Consider the following 23,329-nt stretch of genomic DNA (forward strand, 5'->3'; position numbering starts at 1 on the left):
TTCGTCCTGCCAACGCCCCCCCTGACAGGCAGGCCACCCAGACGGCCACCGGCCTGAAAAGAAGGAAAGGGAAAAAGAAAGAAAGAAGGGAAAGAGGCAGCCCCTGAGGAGAAATGTCACTCCCCCCCCCCCCAAAGTCCAATGGGGATGACAATAATGTCTGAGGGAAAGGCTTTCCTGGGTGGGTTAGCTTCTTCTTGAACCCGTGGGCACCTCAGGAATGGATTTTTTTTTTTTAAATAGAGACAAGGAAAAAAGGAGCAAAATGGGTGTTGCGAGGGAAGAGGGGAAGCAAAGATTTGGGGAAGGGTGTGCCAAAATGAGGTGCATGAGCCGAATTTTCCAGATTCTCTGTTCGGCATTTGCAAGCAAAGTCCTTCCATGCACATGCATGGAATTTTATTTTATTATTTTATTTTATTTTATTTGTATCCCACCTTTTACTATTTTTACAAATAACTCAAGCAGTCAGACATATCTACACACCTTCTTCCCTATGTATGTTATATATGTATGCATGCATGCATGACTGTAAATTATGGTGTATTATTGTAATATATTATGCTATTGTATTACATATTATTATTATATTACATATTATTATTATTGTATATTATATATTATATTGTTATGTTGTTATGTTATGCTATATTGTATGATATTATTCTCTGTTGTATTATATTGTGCTATATTATACTATATATTAAATATTACTATATCTATATTATATAATGCTATAGTATGCTATATTATGTTATAGTATGTTAATTGTACTATTTTATACTATATTATAATATACTATGTACTATATTATTACTATACTATATATTATACTATTTTATACTATATTAGACTACAGAATATTATACTATAGTAATATATATTACTATATATATACTATACTATGCTATTGCTATACTATACTATTCTATACTATCAGTGGTGGGTTGTAGGGGGTATGCCCCGGTATGGGTGTACCGGAGCCTGCCCAGAGCACCGGGTACTGTTCCGGTACGGTGCTCCAGAGGGCCCTCCCGCCCTCCTTACCTGTCCTTTAAGCCTTTCGCGCTTCCACGCACATGCATGGCTGGAACATCGTGGAGGCTTGCGGAGGCATCGCAGGCAGGTACGACGTGCGCGCGCACCACAGGTGTCCATGTGGGCGACGCCGGGCCCGTTCCAACTGTACCGGTTGGAACGGGATCCGGAACCCACCACTGTATACTATACTATACTATGCTATACTATACTATACTATTATAGTACATTATATATTATTACATCTAACCCTAACCCCCTTACTATACTATTAGGTTTATGTTATGTTATGTTATGATTATTACAGATGTGGAAGGCTCCTCCTACAGTAGGCCAGGCTGATTGCTGCCTCTCAAGGTAGTCCTTGACTTACAGCCATTCATTTAGCGATTTTTCAAAGTTTCAACAGTGCTGAAAAAAGTCACTTATGACCAATCCTTGCGTTTACAACCGTGCAAGTGCTCCCATAATCACGTGATCAAAATTTGGGAACCGGTCTCTATTTGTGGCGGTTGCAGCATCCTGGGTCCACATGATTGCCACACTCCCAGAGGGCTTCAGGATAAGCAAAGTTAATGGGATCAGATGGATTTACTTAATGACGATGGGATTCACTTAGTGACTATGGCAAAATTGGGTGTGGTCGCATGATGATTCACTTAAGAACGGCATTGCTTAGTGACAGAGGTTGCAATTTGTGGTGTAAAAGTCATGAATTCTCTGTAAGTAACTATGCACATTGCTTAACCTCCCCCCGTCCCTATCTGCAGCAGGGCTATTCAAAGGAATGGGCAAGATAGGAATAAAAACTGCATTGTTTAATTGGATTTTTAAAAATGTATGTACAGTACTTTATTAATGCACTCTCTTCTTTCTTACCTCCCGTAGTTTGGACTGGCCTGTAAAAATTGAATTACTCTGTTCTTCTTGATGCTCTTGACTCTTCCCAAACCAATTACCCTTACCAGTTGTTTCAACGTAAGTTTTTTTAAAAAATTCTTTAAATGTTGCTTTTCCCCCCAGAGTTTAGTTTTTAAACAGGAGGAAGCTAAAGGTCACACTTAGCTTGCATCAATCTTTTTTTTTTATATATCTTTTCGATGCCCATTAGTCGTAATTCTATTCCAAATACAGGAGGAGTTATTGATTATTCAATAAAACAGGAAAGACAACCAAGTAAAACATGCTTACACGGCTGATTTCGTAAACAGATGGAATGAGGAGAGCTTGATCTTTTATATCATTTTAAACGGAAATGCAGATGAAAAGGTACAGAAATATGAGACAGGATCATACAGTACATAGGATCAATATGTATTCATTGATGTACTAATTTTATAAATTAATATATTGCCCATCCCTAAATGACTTTGCATAGATAAAAATGATGGATGATAGATCTATCATCTACAGTATCTATCTATCATCTATCTATCTATCTATCTATCTATCTATCTATCTATCATCTACAGTATCTATCTATCTATCTATCATCTATCTATCTATCTATCTATCTATCTATCTATCTATCATCTATCTATCAATCTATCTATCTTTACAGCAGAAAATAAAAAGCATTTTTCTCATCCTTCCATGCTTCTCTGTTTCTGAGTCCTGAGCAGGATAATCCCTTGTAACTTCTGAATAGAAGGCTTCTAATCTCTGGCCGGAAATAAGCAGCTCAAGGGATCAGAAACCCGTTTTATGATCAGCAAGAGGAAATTCTTATGAAAGAAGAAAGATGGAGAACGAAGGTTGTGGTGGTAACATTGGAAGATTTATCAGCTTTAGAAGTGTCTCGGAATCAAAACAGTGGGTGATGACCCCTCTCTGTTTAATAACATACATTGTAAGATTTTTATTCCTTCTGTAAGTCTGTAACTTTCATTTATTGCACTTATAAGCCACTGAGCCACCAAGACTCTATTGAGGAAGGTAAAAATCTGATTAAAAATAAGTAAAAATAAATGGGTGTAGCTAAACACACTTGCCCTCAACGTAAATCAAAAGAAAAATATTTGCATTAAGAATCATCGGAGGAAACAATCTAGAGAGCTAACTTTTGAGATGTACAGGAAGTCCTCCACTTATGACCACAAGGGAGCCCCAAATTTATGCTGTTAAGCGAGACAGTTGTTTAGCGTGTTTCGCCCCCCTTTTACGACCTCTCTTGCCACAAGGGCTATGAATCACTGCTGTTGTTAAATTAGGGTTGGACTATGAATCCCATTGATTTCGCCGGTCAGAAAGCTGTAAAAGGCGACCACGTGACCCTGGGAGATTGCGACCGTCATAAATGCGAGCCAGTTGCCAAGTGTCCAAATTTTGATTACATGACCTCAGGGATGATTCAATTAGTAAGAAAAATAGTCAAAAGTCCCCTTTTTTCAGATCTGTTGCAACTTCAAATGGTCATTAAGCGAATGCTTTTAAGTTTTCATAACTTGTAAAAAAAATGTCACATTTTGTGTTGTGTTGATCGGTCCTCAAATGATAAATTTACGAAAGGAGACAGCGTTAATCTTTGGCATGGATTCTTATTTGGCTCATAAACCAGAACAGATGTTTATGTGTCTGCATCGTTTGTGAAAGGAAATATACAGAAATATATCTTCCCCCCCCCCCCTGATGATAATTACCACTCTGGGGTATTGTTAACACCTGAGCCTTCATTGGACTATTTAATGCAAGTCAGAAGTTCCAGGTAGGTAAACGCCACGCTGTATTAATGTCAGAAATAATTGCTCTGTCCCTTTTTGTCCTGAAAAATCTTGATTTCCGAATTGTTTCTTCCAGCGCCAACTTCTTTGATTGGAGCGGAACCAAAAGCACAGACAGTCCTCGACTTACGGCAATTCATTTAGTAACCATTCAAAGTTACATCACTGAAAAAAACAGACCGATCATTATTTTTTATTGTTTAAAGCATGTTATTAGGCTATAACATAAGGAACAAAATACAAAAGTCAATAGGAAGGCAGTGGGGTGGGGTGGGGGAAAGAAAAGCGAGGAAGGTTTTTTTAAAATTATTATTATTTAAGGTTTTTAAAATTATTATTATTTTATTGTTTTAAACATTTTATTAGGTCATAAGATACAAAAGCAAATAGGAAGTCTGAAAAAGTGACTGTTTTTCACACTTATGACCATTACAGCACACACACACACACACACACGAGATCAAGTGATCAAAATTCAGACGCTTGGCAACGGGCTCATATTTATGACGGTTGCCGTGCTGCAGGGGGTCCTTTTGCGACCTTCTGACAAGCCAAGTCAACAGGGAAACCAGTTTCACTTCACGACCGTTTTACTAATTTACGACCCACAGCGATTCGCTTTTAACAACTGTGGCAAGAAAAGTCATCAAAACAAACTCACTTAACCAATGTTTCACTCAGCGTCAGAACTCTTGGGCTGAATTGTGGTTGTACGTTGAGGACTACCTGTATGTAGTACTATTTTTTACAACATGGGACTATGTTGTTAGGAATACCTGCACAGGTGGTCCTCAGACCTAAAGAACTAAAGATTAAATGGGGAAATGGGGCTTTCTCCCTAAGGATGAGGATATTCGCTGCAAATGTGGTACTATTCAAACAATTGCCCATTTTTTACAATGTCCTCTGGACGGACTTACAGGATGAGGTTTTGGTCGGAAATATCTCTGCCATTAATGTGGCCCAGTACTGGGCTAGAGCGATATAAATTTATATTTTATTCAAGCTTTTCAAATGTTAAAATATTAAATTAATAATTTCCCCTTTGCTAGTTCCTGCGTGTCTAACATGAGACGAGACGGGGAAATGCCAGCCAGAACAAAGGATCATGGTGAGAAGAAAAACTATCCAGAGAAAAGGAACTTTTGAGGAGCCACCACTAAGATGGCCTTGTACTCATCGCTCAAGTCTTCTTAACCTTCAGACAGGTGAGTCACCTGCTGCCTAGGTGCAGGCTATGACTCAGGAGCCACCTTTAGGGGAACATAGAGGGATTCCCTTGAGGGATCCTTGGTGCTCTCTGAGCTTGCTTGTTGTTTTTCCCGCAGACGTTTCATTACCCAACTAGGTAACGTCATCAGGGCTTCCTCTGCCAACGTTCTCTGCAGCTGCTGCTGTTGTCACAGAGTTACTTTGCAGCCAGGATGGATAGAAGCCTAGCTACATGGAGCACAATTAACCGAGGCCATCATCCAGTCTTTCTCAACCTTGACGATGAGTGGACTTCAACTCCCAGAATTCTCATCAGTGACCACGTTGGCTGTGGAACTCTGGGCTTGGAAGTCCACCCATCTGGGAAAGGCCAAGTTAGGAAACAACTCTTAAGCCAGCATTTCTCAACCTTGGCAATTTGGGTGGCCTTCAACTCCCAGAATTCCCCAACAAGCACACTTTCAGATGGTAGGATTTCAACTCCCAGTGTAATTTAAGTTGTCTGGACTCAACTCCCAGAATTCCTCAGCCAGCACACTTTCAAATGGATGGACTTCAATTCCCAGAATTCCCCAGCCACCATGCTTCCAGATAGGTGGACTCCAACTCCCAGAATTCCCCAGCCAGCATGCTTCCAGATGGACTTCAATTCCCAGAATTCCCCAGCCAGCATGCTTCCAGATGGATGGACTCCAACTCCCAGAATCCCCACGCCCTCATCCCCCTCCTCCCCTCTGCATTGGCCAACCCCCGGAGGGGGGGCTTCCCAGGCAGGACCTCCAGCCTGGAAAGGACCCGGGGTGGTGGGGGTGAAGAAGAGGCATCCCGCAGCTCCGCACCTGCGCCCGGCATCCCCGGCTGGGCTCTCCCCGCGGCCAGGCCTGGTGGGGACTTGGCGACCTTGCCGGCTTGCAGGCGCGGCCAATGAACGGCGGAGGTGGAGCTTGGCGGCGATCGCCCCGGAGCGGGATCTTCTTGCAGCCGGGCCGGGCGACGGCGGCAGAGGAAATCCCGTTGCGTCCCTGCCTCTCTGCGGGGTCTCCGGACGGGAGGATGAGCCCGGCGTTGCAAAGCCTGCGAGCCGGGCGCTGGAGCCGGACGAGCGCCGCCAAGAGAGCGGCCGCTTTGCTGGCCGCGGCTTACGGGCTGAAGATCCTCTGGCCGCTGCTTTGCAAGCGGTTGCGGCGGCAGCGGAGCGGCCAAGATGCTGCCAAGCGAGAGGAGGAGGAGGAGGAAGCGACGGGGTCGTTGCCCCGGCCCGAGCCGGCTGCCAGCAGAGCCTCTCCGGCCGCCAATGCGGAATTCCTCCGGCAACTCCTGGCGCTGCGCAAGATCTTCTTCCCGCGGCTGGTCAGCCCCGAGAGCGGCTGGCTTTGCCTGCACTCGGTGGCGCTGGTGTCGCGGACCTTCCTCTCCATCTACGTGGCCGGGCTGGACGGTCAGATCGTCAAGAGCATCGTGGAGAAGCGTCCGCGGAGCTTCGGCTGCAAGTTGCTCAAGTGGCTGCTGGTGGCCATCCCGGCCACCTTCGTCAACAGCGCCATCCGCTACCTGGAGTGCAAGCTGGCCCTCGCTTGCCGCACCCGCCTGGTGGATCACGCCTACCTGACCTACTTCGACCACCAGACCTACTACAAGGTGACCAACATGGACGGCAGGCTGGCCAACCCCGACCAGTCGCTGACCGAGGACATCATGATGTTCTCCCAGTCGGTGGCTCACCTCTACTCCAACCTGACCAAGCCCATCTTGGACGTGGGGCTCACCTCCTACACGCTCATCCGGACGGCCCAAGCCAGGGGGGCCAGCCCCGTGGGACCCACGCTGCTGGCCGGCCTGGTGGTCTACACCACGGCCAAAGTGCTGAGAGCCTGCTCCCCCAAGTTTGGCAAGCTGGTGGCCGAGGAGGCCCACCGGAAGGGTTACCTGCGCTACCTCCACTCGCGGATCATTGCCAACGGGGAAGAGATCGCCTTCTATAGAGGCCACAAGGTAAGAGGACAGGAGACGGGATGGACGGAGGGAAAGAGAGGGGCCTAAGGTGGCTTCCTTGTTGCTGCTGCTGCTGTAGTCCTTGGTAGGTTTTTATCCAGGAACATCTGGAGTGGTGCGGTGGCCTAGAGGCGGAGTTCTCCCCTCGCAATCAGGAGGCTGTGAGTTCAATCCTAGGTAGAGCCAGATATTTCTCTCTCTGGGCACAATGAGATACATATCTGCCGGCATCGGGGACAGGAAGGGCATCTGGCCAGTAAACACTCTGCTAGCTCCATTCAGTTGCCCAGAGACCACCCTGCAAGGGATTATGGGTTGTTAAATAAAGATATGATGATCTGGAACATCTGCTCAGGGCAAAAAACAACAACAACCCACTGAATTAATGGGGTATCCAAGATCTAAAGCAATGCTATCAAACTTGGCAACTTTCAAGAGGTATGTCTATGGAGATTCTCATTCATCCAGGTCATGGTTGTCCCAAAGGTGCTTTTTTTTTTCAAGAGGCAACTGGACTTTCTGGTGAATTTTCAAAGACAATTCTGGTTTTTCTTTAAAAATTCACCAGAAAGTCCAGTTGCCTCTTGAAAAAGCACTTTGGGGACTTTTAAGACGTATGGACTTCCAACTCCTAGAATTCTCCAGCCGGTGTGTTGAAGGCCACATAACTTAAAAGTTGCCAAGTTTTGAGAAACGCTGATCTAGAGGATGCCAAATTGGCTCTTTTCTCTCTGCTTGGTTAGCAATATTAATTGTGGGGTTTTTTTTTAAAAAAATCCTAGCAAAATGGAAGCGGGCAAGAGAAGACAATCGTAGGTTAGAATTTGTTAGGTAACCTCCCACCCAAAAATGTCTTTTTTTTTCTTTGCAGAAATTAAATTTACTCGCAGGATGGGTTTCTGCTCTGCCAGCAGTTGTGGCTATAAAGCAGCTGTGTGGACTTTGAGTGAAGGATGTACTGTAATCTGTTACCTTCCTGATTATTCTTCCTCCACCCATCTCTTGTGATTTTGCACATTAATTTTCTAATGTAGACATTTAGTTGATTACAGAGGCTCTTTAGATACTCTCCCAACCAATCAAGTCTGTGGAAATCCTGTATCGTTTCATTTCAGGATAAACGCTTTGCTGAGCGGACTGCAGCGAGATTTTTTTTTTAAAAAATGCAATAATATTTATATCACGTCATTTTAAACAGGGAGATTCTATTTTTTTTTAGAAAGTTTAAATTATTGAAAATAAGATGAAAACAGTAAAAAAACAATCCATAATGGACATCACTAATGCAAGCATAACATTATTTAACCTTATCCAATGATTGTAATATTAAAAAAAGCCGCTGCATAGCAGAGGCGGTATTCTACCAGTTCACTCTGGTTCGGGTGAACCGGTAGTGGCGGCAGCAGGCTCCACCCACCTGCCCAGATGTCACCACGGATGCTCTGCGCATGCCCAGAAGGCTCTGAACATATGCAGAAGTGCCATGCACTAGCGGTAGCGAAAATAAGAGGAAACCATTACTGCTGCATAGCATATCAAAATAGCGATATGAATATGTAACGATAATTTCAGTCTGAAACTAAATACTTAGTATTAAGATCTCCATTGTAGCATATATATTTGTGTGTGTGTGTGTTTATATAATACGTTAATGAAATAAAAGGTAGACGAAGCAAATTTAACAAAAGTAAAATGCCTTATCCTATACCTTTGAAATTATTCCTTCCAACCCCTAAAAATAATGAGCTTATTTGCTATTGCTCTTATAAAATGTTCATTACGATGGATGGATTTCAAGTCCCGTAGCATTGTATAATATGTATTGATACCTAGAATAGGTGAAATGTCAGGGTCAGATATCAAGTTGTCCCAAATGTGCTCCCCCCCACCCCAAGAGGCAACTGGACTTTCTGGTTTTTCTTTGAAGAAATTTCGCTGAGTTGTGAAATTCAATTTTTTTTACTACGGGTTCTGTGGGCGTGGCTTGGTAGGTGTGCCAGGGGAAGGATACTGCAAAATCTCCATTCCCTCCCAACTCCAGGGGAAGGATATTGCAAAATCCCCATTCCCTCCCCACTCCCGGGGGAAGGATATTGCAAAATCCCCATTCCCTCCCCACTCCAGAGGAAGGATACTGCAAAATCTCCATTCCCTCCCCACTCCAGGGGAAGGATACTGCAAAATCTCCATTCCCTCCACACTCCAGGGGAAGGATACTGTAAAATCTCCATTCCCTCCACACTCCAGGGGAAGGATACTGTAAAATCTCCATTCCCTCCCCACTCCAGGGGAAGGATACTGTAAAATCTCCATTCCCTCCACACTCCAGGGGAAGGATACTGTAAAATCTCCATTCCCTCCACACTCCAGAGGAAGGATACTGCAAAATCTCTATTCCCTCCACACTCCAGGGGAAGGATACTGTAAAATTTCCATTCCTTCCCCACTCCAGGGGAAGGATACTGTAAAATCTCCATTCCCTCCCCACTCCAGAGGAAGGATACTGCAAAATCTCCATTCCCTCCGTACTCCAGGGGAAGGATACTGCAAAATCCCCATTCCCTCCCCACTCCAGGGGAAGGATACTGGAAAATCTCCATTCCCTCCCCACTCCAGGGGAAGGATACTGTAAAATTTCCATTCCTTCCCCACTCCAGGGGAAGGATACTGCAAAATCTCCATTCCCTCCTGACTCTGGGGCCAGCCTGAGGTGGTATTTGCCGGTTCTCTGAACTATTCAAAATTTCCGCTACTGGTTCTCCAGAATCTGCTGAATTTCTAAGTTCCCTCTAAGGTGCGCGGCTGCGCGCCCGCGCAGGTGGCAAGAAAACACCGCGCAGCAGTTTTCAACTGCCGCGCAATGATTTCTATTGCCACAGGCTCCAGAAGCTGGGGAAGTCCTTTGCAGGCAGCTAGAACGGGCCGCCCGCAAATGACTTCCCCAGACTTGCTTTGAGGAGCACGGGGCGACTGAGGCTAGTTGTGAAGCCCCAAAGCCCCCACCGCCACCGGAAGAACTGCTACCACCTCCTCCTCCTCCTCCTCTAACAGGCAGCACTGCCGGATTTGCCGCCCGGCGCTGCGGCTGAGATGAAGCCGCCAAAGCTCCAGCCGGCATCTCCGCGCGTGGCAGCGGCGCCTCCCCTCTGCTCGGAGTACCTGAGCTCAGCGCTGGGTTACCCCTGCCTGCCCCCTCCTCCTCCTCCGCCGTGCTTTTGAAGAGCCATGAGGCTGCGGGAGACAGTAGGAAGGCAGGGGGGGGAGCAGGGGGGGAAAAAGCCTCATGGCTCTCAAAAGCACAGAGGAGGAGGAGTGGGCACGGGTTACCCAGCGCTGAGCTCAGGAGCAAATCTGGTGGTGCTGTTGGAGGAGGAGGAGGTAGCAGCAGTTATTCTGGTGGCAACTCGTCGGCAACTTCAGCAGCAGCCCTGCCCACAATGAAGAAAGCAAAGATGGAGCAGATCCACGCAGATGACGTCGCTGCAACATGACTGGAGGAGGAATTCTGGGAGTTGAAGTCCACAAGTCTTAAAGCTGTCAGATTTTTTTTCTAGGGGTGGAAGGGTCTTGTAACTTGACAGCTTTAAGACTTCCATGCTTCAAATGCCAGAGTTCCTGAGCCAACAGGACTGGAGGAGGAATTCTGGGAGTTGAAGTCCACAAGTCTTAAAGCTGTCAGATTTGAAGACCCTGGGTTTTTTTCCCTAAAGGATTAGGGGTGCAAGGATCTTGTAACTTGACAGCTTTAAGACTTGCACGCTTCAATGCCAGAGTTCCTGAGCCAACATGACTGGAGGAGGAATTCTGGGAGTTGAAGTCCACAAGTCTTCAAGCTGTCAGGTTTGAAGACCCCTGGGTTTTTTTTTCCCTAAAGGGTTAGGGGTGCAAGGGTCTTGTAACTTGACAGCTTTAAGACTTGCGTGCTTCAAATGCCAGAGTTCCTGAGCCAACATTTTGGTTGCTAAGCAGGAGCGTTGTTAAGTGATACTGACATTATATAACACTTTGAATTAAGCGGGTACCTTGAAGAAACATAACTTTGAGTTTCAAATAATACTGATTTCGTTGTTGTTTTAGGTGACATCTGTGAAAAAAATTCAGGTGCTCAGGCATGAAAATGTGCCGCTCAAACACTATACTTTTCTGCTCACATCGAAAAAAAATTAGAGGGAACATTGCTCACAACCACATTTCAGCCCAAAATCTCTGCTCCTAAGTGAGGCATTTGTTAAGTAATTTTTTTTTCCATTTTACGACCTTCCTTGCCACGGTTGCTAAGTGGATCACTGCTGCTGTTAAGTTAGTCACATGGGTTGTTAAGTGAATCTGGCTTTTTCATCGAGTTTGCTTGGGAGATGGCCGCCAAAGGGAAAATCACGTGACCCCTGCAGCCGTCATAAATACGACTCCGTTGCCAAGCATCTGATCGCATGATCGCAGAGATGCGCAATGGTCATAACTGTGAAAAACGGTGCTAAAACTTTTTTTTTTGGGGTGCCGTTGTAACTTTGAGCGGTCCCTAAATAAACTGTTGGAAGTCGAGGACTACCTGTAGGGGCGTGTCTGATCAATTTTTACGGGATGTCCTTATAGATGACATTCTTTTTTTGTGTTTTGTATTTATACATTTTTCTTTCATATATATACGTATATAAGTGCTTAATAAGTATTGTATTGTCTGAGTCAATTTACAAATATATGTTGTAGCCCACCAGTGGCCAGCAGAGCTGGCAGCAGATTCGGACAGTGAGGAGGTTGGGGAGGAACCGGGGCCAGTCCTGGAGTCTGGGGAAGGCTCGGATGAGGGCTCTGTGTTGGAGGCAGAGGGGGGGACAGAGCAATATGCTAGTTATCAGCTGCCTTCGGAGTCGGACATCAGTGAGGCAGACGAACAGCTGGAGCCTGTTCCCAGTGTGCGCATGCTCAGAGTTGCCAGATGAAGGGAACAGCTAAAAAACAGGGGGCGACTTGAGAGTAAGGCCACAGGTGGATGATGAATGGCCCCTCCCCGAGGGAATAAAAGAGGAGCGAAAGGGGAGTGGAGTTTGCAGGAGACCATTAGTTCGTTTCATTGGTTCGTGACTTTCCGAGACTCCTTGCCAAGTTTTGTAGATATCAGCCTGGCAGCTCTCCAAGCCAGATAAGGTCTGTGACTGTAAATCCTCCCTGGAAAGACTTTGCTGGATGTGAATGAGCAGAATTCACAGTCAATCAATAAAGGGTTTTTTTGTCGGGACCAGGAGTTGGCTTCAGGCTCTTGGGGAGAACAATATATAATAATAACAGTAATAACATTCTTCACTTATATATAATGATATTCTTCCAGTTTCTGATTTCTACCTTGTTTATCTAACCATTGGTAAAACAAATCTCGTTAAAAAGTATTCTTTACCTTCTTATACACCACATTCTTCAAGCATTTTGGGTTTTTTTGTTTGTTTAAATTTACAGGTGGAAATGAACCAACTTCAGAAAAGTTACAAAGCTCTGGAAGAGCAGATGAATGTCATATTGTCCAAGCGCTTATGGTACATCATGCTCGAGCAGTTCCTGATGAAATACGTCTGGAGTAGCAGTGGGTTGATTATGGTGGCAGTGCCCATCATCACGGCAACAGCATTCGCGGACGGCGGTAAAAGCGCTTGAATTTGAATTTGGGTGAAACAGAAGCCTGGGAAGAAAAAGGCATAGAAGAGGCATATCTCTTCTATGCGAGATAACAGGTAGTCCTCGACTTTACGACCACGATTGAGCCCAAAATTTCCGCTGTTTGGCGAGACACATGTTAAGTGAGTTTCGCCCCACTTTACAAACTTCCTTACCTTGGTTCTTAAGTGAATCGCTGAAGCTGCTAAGTTAGTTAACCCGGTCGTTAAGTGAAGCAGGCTCCCCCATTGACTTGGCTTGTCCGAAGGTCGCAAAAGGGGATCACGTGAACCCTTGGATGCAGCAATGGTCATAAGTTTAAATCAGTTGTTGAGCGTCTGAATTTGAATGTGATCGTGGGGGTGTTGTACAGTTTTCATAACTGCGAAAAGTGGTGATAAGTCACATTTTTCACTGCCTTTATAACTAAATGACCCGTTGTAAGTCAAGGATTACCTGTAGTTACTATGCCCATAAATTTTATACTATTACTGTGGAAATGAGTTGAGTTTTAAAACCAGGGATTATTACCTGATATCTTGGTAAGAGTGAAGGGTTTTTATTGTTTATTGTAATTTGTCAAATTAATTCGTATCCCTTGCCTAACTTCCCTGTTGTATATGAAGAAGACCAGGAAATCAAAAAAGAAATCACCGAAATAAAAATATTACAAGTGCTGTGCCATTTTAAATCTAATATTTGATTTTAAAATAATAATCCCAAAATTTGTTATTTTTTAAAAAATTAGGATGTCTGTCCATTCAATTGCATCGGATTGTGCATAGCCGCTTCTCACTGACCTGGACAGGTGGGATAATCCATTGTGAAAATAAGAGACAGGAAGTTCATTCAATTCATAGATAACCATAGATAATAACTCTTCCCACAGCCTGACGTGGGAAGTGCGCCTTTAGCGTTGAGTCATGACCAGGGAGACGTCTTCGGATAGCGCTGGCTCTTCGGCTTTGAAACGGAGATGAGCACCGCCCCCTAGAGTCGGGAACAACTAGCACCTATGTGCAAGGGGAACTTTTACCTTCACCTTAACGTTAAACTGTAGGTGTAGATCTCCACGTAAAATGTAATTTGAACCTTAATGCTAGGCTCATCTTCTTATTCATATCTATATTTTCTCTCCTCAAAATACTAGAAATGCCTTATAATTATGACATAAATTCTGAATAGCCAGAGTCTATCCCCAACCATTGCTTTTTCTTCTGTTGTATTAGAATATTTCCACGAAAATATTAAAATATTGCTTCTGGATGAAGGCATAAATATGTGACTCAGTATAATGTTGCAGGATCCAATTGCTTCCTTTGACTTTCTCTCTCTTCGATAGATTTGGACAATGGCCAGAAACAAGCTATGGTTAGCGAACGAACGGAAACCTTCACTACCTCACGAAATTTATTAGTTTCTGGAGCAGATGCCATTGAACGGATTATGTCTTCCTACAAAGAGGTACTCCATTAACTTAGTCTTGGTTAACAGAAAGGGAAATATATTGTCAACCTCATAAGACACTCCTAAATATAAAGTTTGTATCCTGGGGAAGTGTTAAAGTGTACGTGAAAATGAAAGCCGGACAAAATTTAAATTATGCTGTCAATCTTCTTCTTTTAACAACCCCATAATCTCTTGCGGGGTGGAGTCTGGGGAACTGAATGGAGCTGAGTGTTTACTGGCCAGATGCCCTTCCTGTCACCAGGGTGGAGTTTTGTCCAGCAGATATATTCTCATTATGCCCAGAGAGAGAAATATCTACTTTTACGTAGGATCAATGGTGGGTTCTTACCGGTTCGGCCGAACTGGTAGTGGTATGGCGACCTGGGTCATTGGAACTGGTCGCGATTCAAGCCTGCCACGCCCCCAAACCGGTTACCCAGTTGCCGCCGTTGCTGCTGCCATCTTATTTTCTAGTTTTGTGCAAATTGTAATTGAACTGTGAGTGAACCAGCAGTAAAGCCGGGCAGAACCCACCCCTGCCTAGGATCGAACTGACAGCCTCCTGACTGTGAGTCGAGAGCTCTGCCTCTAGGCCACTGCACCATTCCTAAATTATGCTGTCAATGTGTGGATGGGGGAAATTATGTCTTTTTAGGGTCCTCTGTTCTGACTAGCTTGGATACTGTACAGCTATAAAGCAAGGATAAATAATGTGGAGCTAACAGAAATCAGGGAGTCCCAAGAATAGGCAGTCCTCAACTTATGACCACAATGGCAGACCTGCAGCCGTATTCCTTTTGGATCTTTGGCCTGACACACTTTCTATTATTCTACTGTGTCTTTTAGATTGTGGGAAAATGGGAGGGGGGAATTGTACGGAGTTAGACTCACTAGGCGCTCACTTAACCAACTGTGTTACTAACTTAACAGCTGCGGCAGTTCACTTAACAACCGTAGCAACGGAAACCGGGGACTGCATTGGGGTTCCAAGTCGAGGGCTGCCTGCAGTTGTGGGGTTCAACCAGTGTAACCACCGTTTCGCTGAGTGCGCCAAATGCGCGCAGTGCATTTAGAAACAGCTCAAAAAGGTATCTTCTACTGCAGCCCCAGTGAGTAAAACCGCTGAGGCGCAGCAACCTGCTCTGCCGCCCCTGTTAGCTGGGCTTCAAAAAAAGGAAACATAGGTCGGTATAGCGCAGGGGCGAGCTGGTGGCCCCATCTAATCATCAGAGTGAACCGGTTCGCTCTCAGATGATCATAGGAGCTACCAGTTCGCTCTCAGCTGATTGTCGGAGCTACCAGTTTGCTCTCAGTTGATCATAGGAGCTACCGGTTTGCTCTCAGTTGATCATAGGAGCTACCAGTTTGCTCTCAGATGATCATAGGAGCTACCAGTTTGCTCTCAGTTGATCATAGGAGCTACCAGTTTGCTCTCAGTTGATCATAGGAGCTACCAGTTTGCTCTCAGATGATCATAGGAGCTACCGGTTTGCTCTCAGATGATCATAGGAGCTACCGGTTTGCTCTCAGATGATCATAGGAGCTACCAGTTTGCTCTCAGATGATCATAGGAGCTACCAGTTCGCTCTCAGATGATCATAGGAGCTACCAGTTTGCTCTCAGTTGATCATAGGAGCTACCAGTTTGCTCTCAGTTGATCATAGGAGCTACCAGTTTGCTCTCAGTTGATCATAGGAGCTACCAGTTTGCTCTCAGATGATCATAGGAGCTACCAGTTTGCTCTCAGTTGATCATAGGAGCTACCAGTTTGCTCTCAGTTGATCATAGGAGCTACCAGTTTGCTCTCAGATGATCATAGGAGCTACCGGTTTGCTCTCAGATGATCATAGGAGCTACCGGTTTGCTCTCAGATGATCATAGGAGCTACCGGTTTGCTCTCAGATGATCATAGGAGCTACCAGTTCGCTCTCAGATGATCATAGGAGCTACCAGTTTGCTCTCAGATGATCATAGGAGCTACCGGTTCGCTCTCAGCTGATTGTCGGAGCTACCAGTTTGCTCTCAGCTGATCATAGGAGCTACCAGTTCGCTCTCAGTTGATCATAGGAGCTACCAGTTCGCTCTCAGATCATCAGAGCTACCAGTTCACTCTCAGCTGATTGTCGGAGAGAATCGCTGATCATAGGAGCTACCGGTTCGTTCTCATCTGATCGTCGGAGCTACCGGTTCACCTGAACTGGTCCGAACCAGCTGAATCTCACCCCTGACTGCCTGGATTTCAAAGGATTTGAAAGTCTGCAGAAAAAAGTTGTACATTGTAAGAAGAATTGAAAAAGAATTTTTTTTTTAAAAAGGCTCCTTAAACATTTTTAGGCTGATCGCCAGATACTGGCTGACCTCGCTTCCTCTTTCTAAGGTCGGTTTGCCAAAGTGAGAATGCTTATTCTTCATTTGAGATGATCTATGGGTGCCTGGTCCCTTCCTCGGAAATTGTGCTGTTTTCTGCAGAAGCCCAGGCCTGTGCACTTAAGCTAGATAACAAGGTTCACTAATCGCTTATGGTGCTCTTAATTCAATTGAAGCGGGGTGCCACGGAATCGGGATTAAGTGGAGACAAGCCAGTCCAATTGTTCAGGTGGCAAACCTCTGCTATTTTCTGGGTGCATTTTGTGCAGTCTTTGCAAAATAATAACAGGCACGGCAAAAAAAATGCTTTAAAAAGCAGAGTGAGGAGAGGGGAAGCTTCTGATGATTGCACGGCTCAGAGCTGAGCTGCGCCATTCTCAGAAGCTTTTTTTAAATTACAGGTTCGCAGAACCAGGGTCAATCGTCCCTACTGGTTTGGCTGAACCTGGAAGATTTCACCCTTGCACTAATGGAAATATTGTACCGTAGTTCACTTTAGTTTGAAACTTGGATTTTGTGATCTTCTCTCATGAACAGAAAAAAATATATCTGATGATGTATCAGAATGTATAACTTTATTACGGTCACAGACCAGCAATAGACATCACTTTTTACAATATATTAAAAAAATAGTACCGACATGAATAGTGGATAATAACGTCCCTGTTAAGAAAATACATGTTCTCAAACTGTTAGGGTCATTCCCTAGTTTACGTGGGTGAAAAGCCGATAAGTATGTGAGTAAATATAGCGTTCCAAAAATTGTTAGAGATATCTCCCCAAAATTGGTACAAGTTGACAGCTATAATTCTGTAACCAATTATATTTCTTGTGGACATTGCAGCAACACTTCTCAGCCTTTCGGCTAAGATCAAGTGTAGTATCTACTGATGTTGTACCAAGACGGGATTCAGAGAATTCGTTCTTTGTCAAGATTACAAAATGCAAATTCAATAGAGGCCTTTGCAATAATGAAAAAAGCATTTCTTTCAGTGCTCAATCCATGCCACTTATCATTATGGCTTTGAATTCAGGGGTGGGATTTGCTTACCTTCCCTCTGCACATACGCTCAGTCATCCGCGCATGTGCTTTTGATGGAAAAAGGGCCAAAATGGGATGCCATAGAGCCGGGGCAGGTGGGCAAGGCCACCTGCGATTTCCGCCACCAGTTTGGGCGAACCAGTCAGAACCGGTAGAATAACACCTCTGCTTGAATTGTGATCGTTTGTTGTTTTGCAGGTGGCAGAATTAGCCGGCTACACAGCTCGTGTTTACAACATGTTTTCAGTCTTTGATGAAGTAAAGAGAGGCATTTACAAAATGTCAGATCTTACTCCGGAACGGGAAAGCAGCAACAAGAAAAGGAGTAAAGCCAAACAATGCATTAATGGTCCCTTAGAAATAAAAGGTAATCAATACATTTGCTCCTTGATTTCTTTTTAATAGTTGACATCTGGGTACAATTTAACCCTGAAATGATGGGACAGCTTTATATCATCTCGTCTTAAGTATATATGTTTTTTTACTAGATTTGTCCTGCTTTTATAATTTACTAGCCGATAACTTGGCGTTGCCCGGGTATTTATTTACAGGGGGAAAATGTCTGAACCAAAAGTAATTTCTAATGTGGGATTTTCCCCCTTACCAGAGGGATCCAGTACTGTGAAACTGTTACCATGGGAACTCCACTGCGCTGTACAGTAGAATTCATAAAGGCAGTACAGTAGAAGCCATTTTAAGGCACAACAGGCTGTATCTTAACAGAACACACACTCCAAGGGGTTTTAGGGATCTTTTACCCCCATAGTATTTGTGTCCAGAGAATAGGTCATCTGTGTACCAAGTTTGGTTGAAATTGCTTGAGACGTTCCAGAAGTTATGCTGGAATACACACACGAACAGGCATGTATGTATGTATGGAGGGATGGAGGGATGGAGGGATGGAGGGATAGATAAATGATAGATAGATAGATAGATAGATAGATAGATAGATAGATAGATAGATAGATAGATAGATAGATAGATAGATTGTTTAAGGGATAATCTATAACTTTTCTATAAACTGGCAGTGGATCCAATGGGAAAGGATTAATTAATGCCACCATTTCTAGCCAGTCAAATTGGCAAACTTAACAAGCAAAGTTCTTTAACCCGGTGTGCCTTTGCCCACAATAGGATCTGAGCCAGAAAGGTAGGTTAGTATTTCTTTACTTATGCATTAACAAGAGAGGCCCTCACAAATACAGGTGAGGAGCCCTTTAAAAGGGTAAAGAATTTACAATGATATACAGTTCAAACATACTGTATGCGTTGGAATGTGTTCTTTCATTGGTCAGCATTGTTTGACTCATTGCTGGTGGATATTGCAGGAATATTCATGAATATTGCATGAGTGGTGCAGTGGCCTAGAGGTGGAACTCTCGCCTTGCAATCAGGAGGCTGTGAGTTCAACCCTAGGTAGAGGCAGATATTTCTCTCTCTGGGCACAATGAGTATATATCTGCTGAATAAAACTCCGCATTGGCGACAGGAAGGGCATCCGGTCAGTAAATATTCAGCTCCATTCAGTTGCCCAGACTCCACCCCGCAAGGGATTATGGGCTAATTAAAAGAAGAAGATGATGATGATGATTCATGAATATTACATGAAAGGTAATATTCTTAGCATGGTCTTGTTAATGCCTAATTGCATATTCCGTGGGCGTGGTTTTCGCATTATAATGAGGCATAATGAATAAATAGCATCATTGAAGCTTTGAACACAGGGCTGATTCAGTATGTGAGAGAAAGCAGCTGCCAGACTAATTTTGTGAAACATTGAACAAGGTAGGGTAAAGCTCTTCTTATCCAATACCATTGGAATAAATGAATGAATAAATGGAAGGCTAAAACAGATCAAGAACAATTGCAGGAATTAGGGTATGTCTAGTTTAAGGAAAAGAAGGATGAGGGGAGACGTGGTCATACTCTTCCAATATTTGAGGGGTTACCACAAAGAAGTGGAGGTCAACCTATTCTCCAAAGCATCTGAAGGCAGGACAAGAAGCCATGGATGGAAACTAATCAAGGAGAGAAGCAACTTAGAACTAAAGAGAAATTTCCTGGCGGGGAGGACAATTAACCAGTGGAATGGCTTCCCTAGAGATATTGTGGGGGTCGAACACTGGAGGTTTTTAAGAAGAGAACGGACAGCCATTTGTCTGAAACTGTATCATGTCCTGCTTGTGCAAGGGGTTGGACTAGAAGACCTCCAAGGTCCCTTCCAGCTCTGTTATTCTGTTAATACTTAACAAAGCATACTACTCGATTGGCATAACGTTCTATTTCAGCTAAGCTACATCTGTCAACATTTTAAAAATAGCCCCACTGTGCTTGAGGGCTAGCTATCTGCCTCTAATAACCCATCCCTGGGCTTTGAGGTTGTGCAGATGAAGTCAAGAAACTCTTTTAAAATGAAAAGTCAAAAGGAAGAGACAGTTTGGATGATTCAAATGCAGATTTTCCCTTACGTAGTGGATATGTTGAGCTGCGGCTACTATTGAATGCACGATGACCACTTAAAAGCATAACGATCGATGTCAAATAGCAATTTGCGCTATCATCAATATGCTTCGTGCTGAGGTATTCTCAGGGCAGGAAGAGAGAAGAGGAGGAAGAATGAAATGACAGCAGTAAAAAAATAAAAACCACTGTGCTGTTGTGATGCAAATTTAGCCCCCTTCATATGAACAACTCAACACTTCTGTTCTTAAGCCAGGCTGTTGTTCACGAAAAACGGGCCATTTTGGGGAGGTCTGAAGAGTGGAAAAACTTTTTTTTTTTAAATTTGCCTCTTCAAAATCTAGGTGTGTCTTATACTCTGAAAAATACGCTATATTCTTTGCTGTGAACTCGGCATAGGAGTCAAGAAGGGCATCCGGCCAGCAAACGCCCAGTTCCATTTAGTCACCCCAACTCCACCTTCATTAAAAGAAAATAAAAACGCTCAGTCTGTGATTGGTGCTGGTTCTTAACGTAACGGAAGACTAAAAAAACAAAGTCCAGTCTCTTCCCTAATCCCATCTGGAATCTAGGAAAACATTTTCGGGTGAAACTCACCCGGTAACGAAAGTCTATCTGCCAAACAGCCTTTCACAAACCAACAACTTTCTGTCTTTGCTTGTGTGTCTGTTTGCTCTACTAACATTTTTGTCTTTCTTTCTCTTCTTTTTCTTCTTTTTAACCTATAGGAAAAGTAATAGATATTGATCATGGGATTATCTGTGAAAATGTCCCTATAATTACCCCCAATGGAGATGTGGTGGTTTCCAAGCTAAACTTCAAAGTAAGATGCTATGCAGGAATCTTCTGATTGTTGTCGTCACAGTTAGCACAAAACGAGTGCAGAGTTCATGTCCCATATTTTAAATGCTTGGACAAGCATATGGAAATTGGGGAGAATCGAGCAAGGTAGGCATAGCAGCTGGACGGCAGAGGCAGAAGTGGGTACAGGTAGTCCTCGAGTTACGACCCACCCTCCCCCCAAAATTCAGGGGCCTAAATGAAACATGTCTTAAGTGAGTTTTGCCCTGTTTTGCGGCTTTCCTCGCCACGGTTGTTCAGTGAATCGCTGCCTTTGTTAAATCAGTAACATGGTTGTTAAGCGAATCCGAGTTCCCCCTTGATTTTGCTTGTCAGAAAGCCACAATGGGGGATCACGTGACCCCCAGGACACTGCAACCGTCATAAATACCAGTCGGTTGCCAAGTATCTGAATTTTGATCACACGACCAGCGTGCATACCTGCGCCCGTAGCTCCATTCATGCAACAGAGAGGAGAAGCGCTTGGGGCACCCCGTGTGCGGGTAAAGCTGTGCGCACGCATTGGCCTACCTCTCGCGTGGCCCCGTTCCGAATAGGCCCGTGATGGTGAACCTACGGCACACATGCCACAGGTGGCAAATGGAGCCCTCTCCGCGGGGATGTGATCCGTCATCCCAGCTCAGCTCCACCCTGCATGCGCGCGCGCCTTCCCCTGGCCAGCTGACTTTTTGGGTCTCTGCTACGCATGCGTGGCACATGCAGGAGACGCGTGTTGTGCCCTCCCCGAACACCCGCCCCCTGCCCCCTCGTCACCGGTCGGTGCAACAATTTTGAGAGGAGCTTCCCGGGGGGGGGGGGAGAAGCAGAGTGCGCCAGGAGAAGACTCTATGGCGAGGGGAGTGTTTTCCAGTTGTCTCCCCAATTGATAGGGCTTTCGGTTACGACAGGTAGAGGAAAAAGTATGCCGCACTAGGAGGAGACTCTATGGTGGGAGAACAGGACTTCCGGTCAGCTGCAGAATTGAACAGGGAGCTTCCAGTTAGGACCTTTGTGACTCCCGGTGTTTTCTCTTCTGTGGGAAACGGATCCAAATGGCTCTTTTGAGTGTTTAAGTTTGCCAACCCCTGGCCTGTACCAATACATAGATTTGATTAACAACAACCACGTTTGCTTAGTTGTAAAATCGGGTCCGGTCACAGGGTTAAAACCAATTTCGTAGTATTTAAGTACAACGACAATAAAGATTGTACTTACTTTTTTCCCGACTTACCGTGACTTACGATGAAAATTCTGTGCCCCATTGCAGTTGTAAATCAAGGACTACCTTGTGGAATAGAACAATTCTGAAATTCCCGCTTTCATCTGTGCCATTTCAGCTAGGAAGTGTAGCTTCTTCTTTAAAAATATCCAGAATTGAGAACTGTCACCAATCATAGCAATGTAATATTTCGGGATGCATTTTTCCTTGCCTTTAACAAAGAGACACACGCTCCTATTTTTTAAAAAATAAAATAAAATAAATGGATTTATTTGTAAGTAAAACAGGAAGCAATAACAAGATGCCAAGAGTGCTGCATCTTAATTTATGTTTCAACCGGCAAGAATAGCTCGGAGGTCGATATTTATGTATACGTTGATGTCCATAACTGATGTCCAAGTAGAATTGGGTAACACAGACGATTAACTATTGATGTGTTTTGTGAAAGCTATCTTTGGAAATAAATTCGTTGCTTCTATTGTGCATTCCAGTTGTTCTTGAATTTCTTACACAAGATCCAGACTGGGAACAGGGACACAAAACTAACCGAATCTTAGGGTGAATCTTGGCCACTGAATCAGCATGTTTGGGGATGTGGGGGAAACGTATGGATAGGGTCAACAATCATCGCGATAAAAAGGAGCCCAGGTGGCGCAGTGGCTAGAATGCAGTATTGCAGGCTACTTCACTGCCCACAGCCAGGAGTTCGATCCAAACGGGCTCAAGGTTGACTCAGCCTTCCGTCCTTCCGAGGTGGGTAAAATGAGGACCCAGATTGTTGGGGGCAATATGCTGACTCTGCAAATTGCTTAGAGGGGGCTGTGAAGCACTGTAAAGTGGTATATAAGTCTTAAGTGCTATTGCTATTCCTTCCTTCCTTTTTCCTTCCTCGCTCCTTCCCTCCCTTCCTCCCTTATTCCCTTTCTCATTCTCCTTCCTGCTGGCACAGTGGTTAGAGCTCCTTCCTTCCTCCCTCCCTCCCTTCCCTCCCACTCTTATTCCTTTCTCATTCTCCTTCCTGGTGGCACAGTGGTGAGAATGCAGTATTGCAGCCTAACTCTGCCCATAGTCTGGAGTTTGATACTGACTGGCTGAATGTTGACTCAGCCTTCCTTCCTTCCTAACCTCCTTTCCTCCCTCCCTCCTTTTCTTCCTTCCTTGCTCTTATTCCCTTTCCCATTCTCCTTGCTGGTGACAGAGTGGTTAGAATGCAGTATTGCAGGCTAATTCTGCCCACAGCCAGGAGTTCGATCCTGACCAGTTCAAAGTTGACTCAGCCTTCCATCCTTCCAAGGTTGGTAAAACGGGGACCCAGATTGTTGGGGGCAAGAGGCTGACTCTGTA

At 44.5% G+C, this 23,329-nt stretch overlaps 1 protein-coding gene across 1 annotated transcript in view; it reads left to right on the forward strand.

The window, feature by feature from the left end:
- The first annotated feature begins 5,971 nt into the window (after positions 1-5,971).
- Positions 5,972-23,329, forward strand: part of ABCD2 (ATP binding cassette subfamily D member 2) — a 29,923-nt gene continuing 12,565 nt past the window's right edge. Inside the window, exons 1-5 of the mRNA XM_081957542.1 lie at positions 5,972-6,962; positions 12,414-12,594; positions 13,951-14,072; positions 17,665-17,833; positions 20,655-20,749. Coding sequence (XP_081813668.1) covers positions 6,024-6,962; positions 12,414-12,594; positions 13,951-14,072; positions 17,665-17,833; positions 20,655-20,749 — 1,506 coding nt within the window. The 5' untranslated portion in view covers positions 5,972-6,023. The remainder of the gene's footprint in view (positions 6,963-12,413; positions 12,595-13,950; positions 14,073-17,664; positions 17,834-20,654; positions 20,750-23,329) is intronic.

The sequence above is a fragment of the Natrix helvetica genome (assembly GCF_964273705.1).
Source record: "Natrix helvetica genome assembly, chromosome: 6".
Lineage (NCBI taxonomy): Eukaryota > Metazoa > Chordata > Lepidosauria > Squamata > Natricidae > Natrix > Natrix helvetica.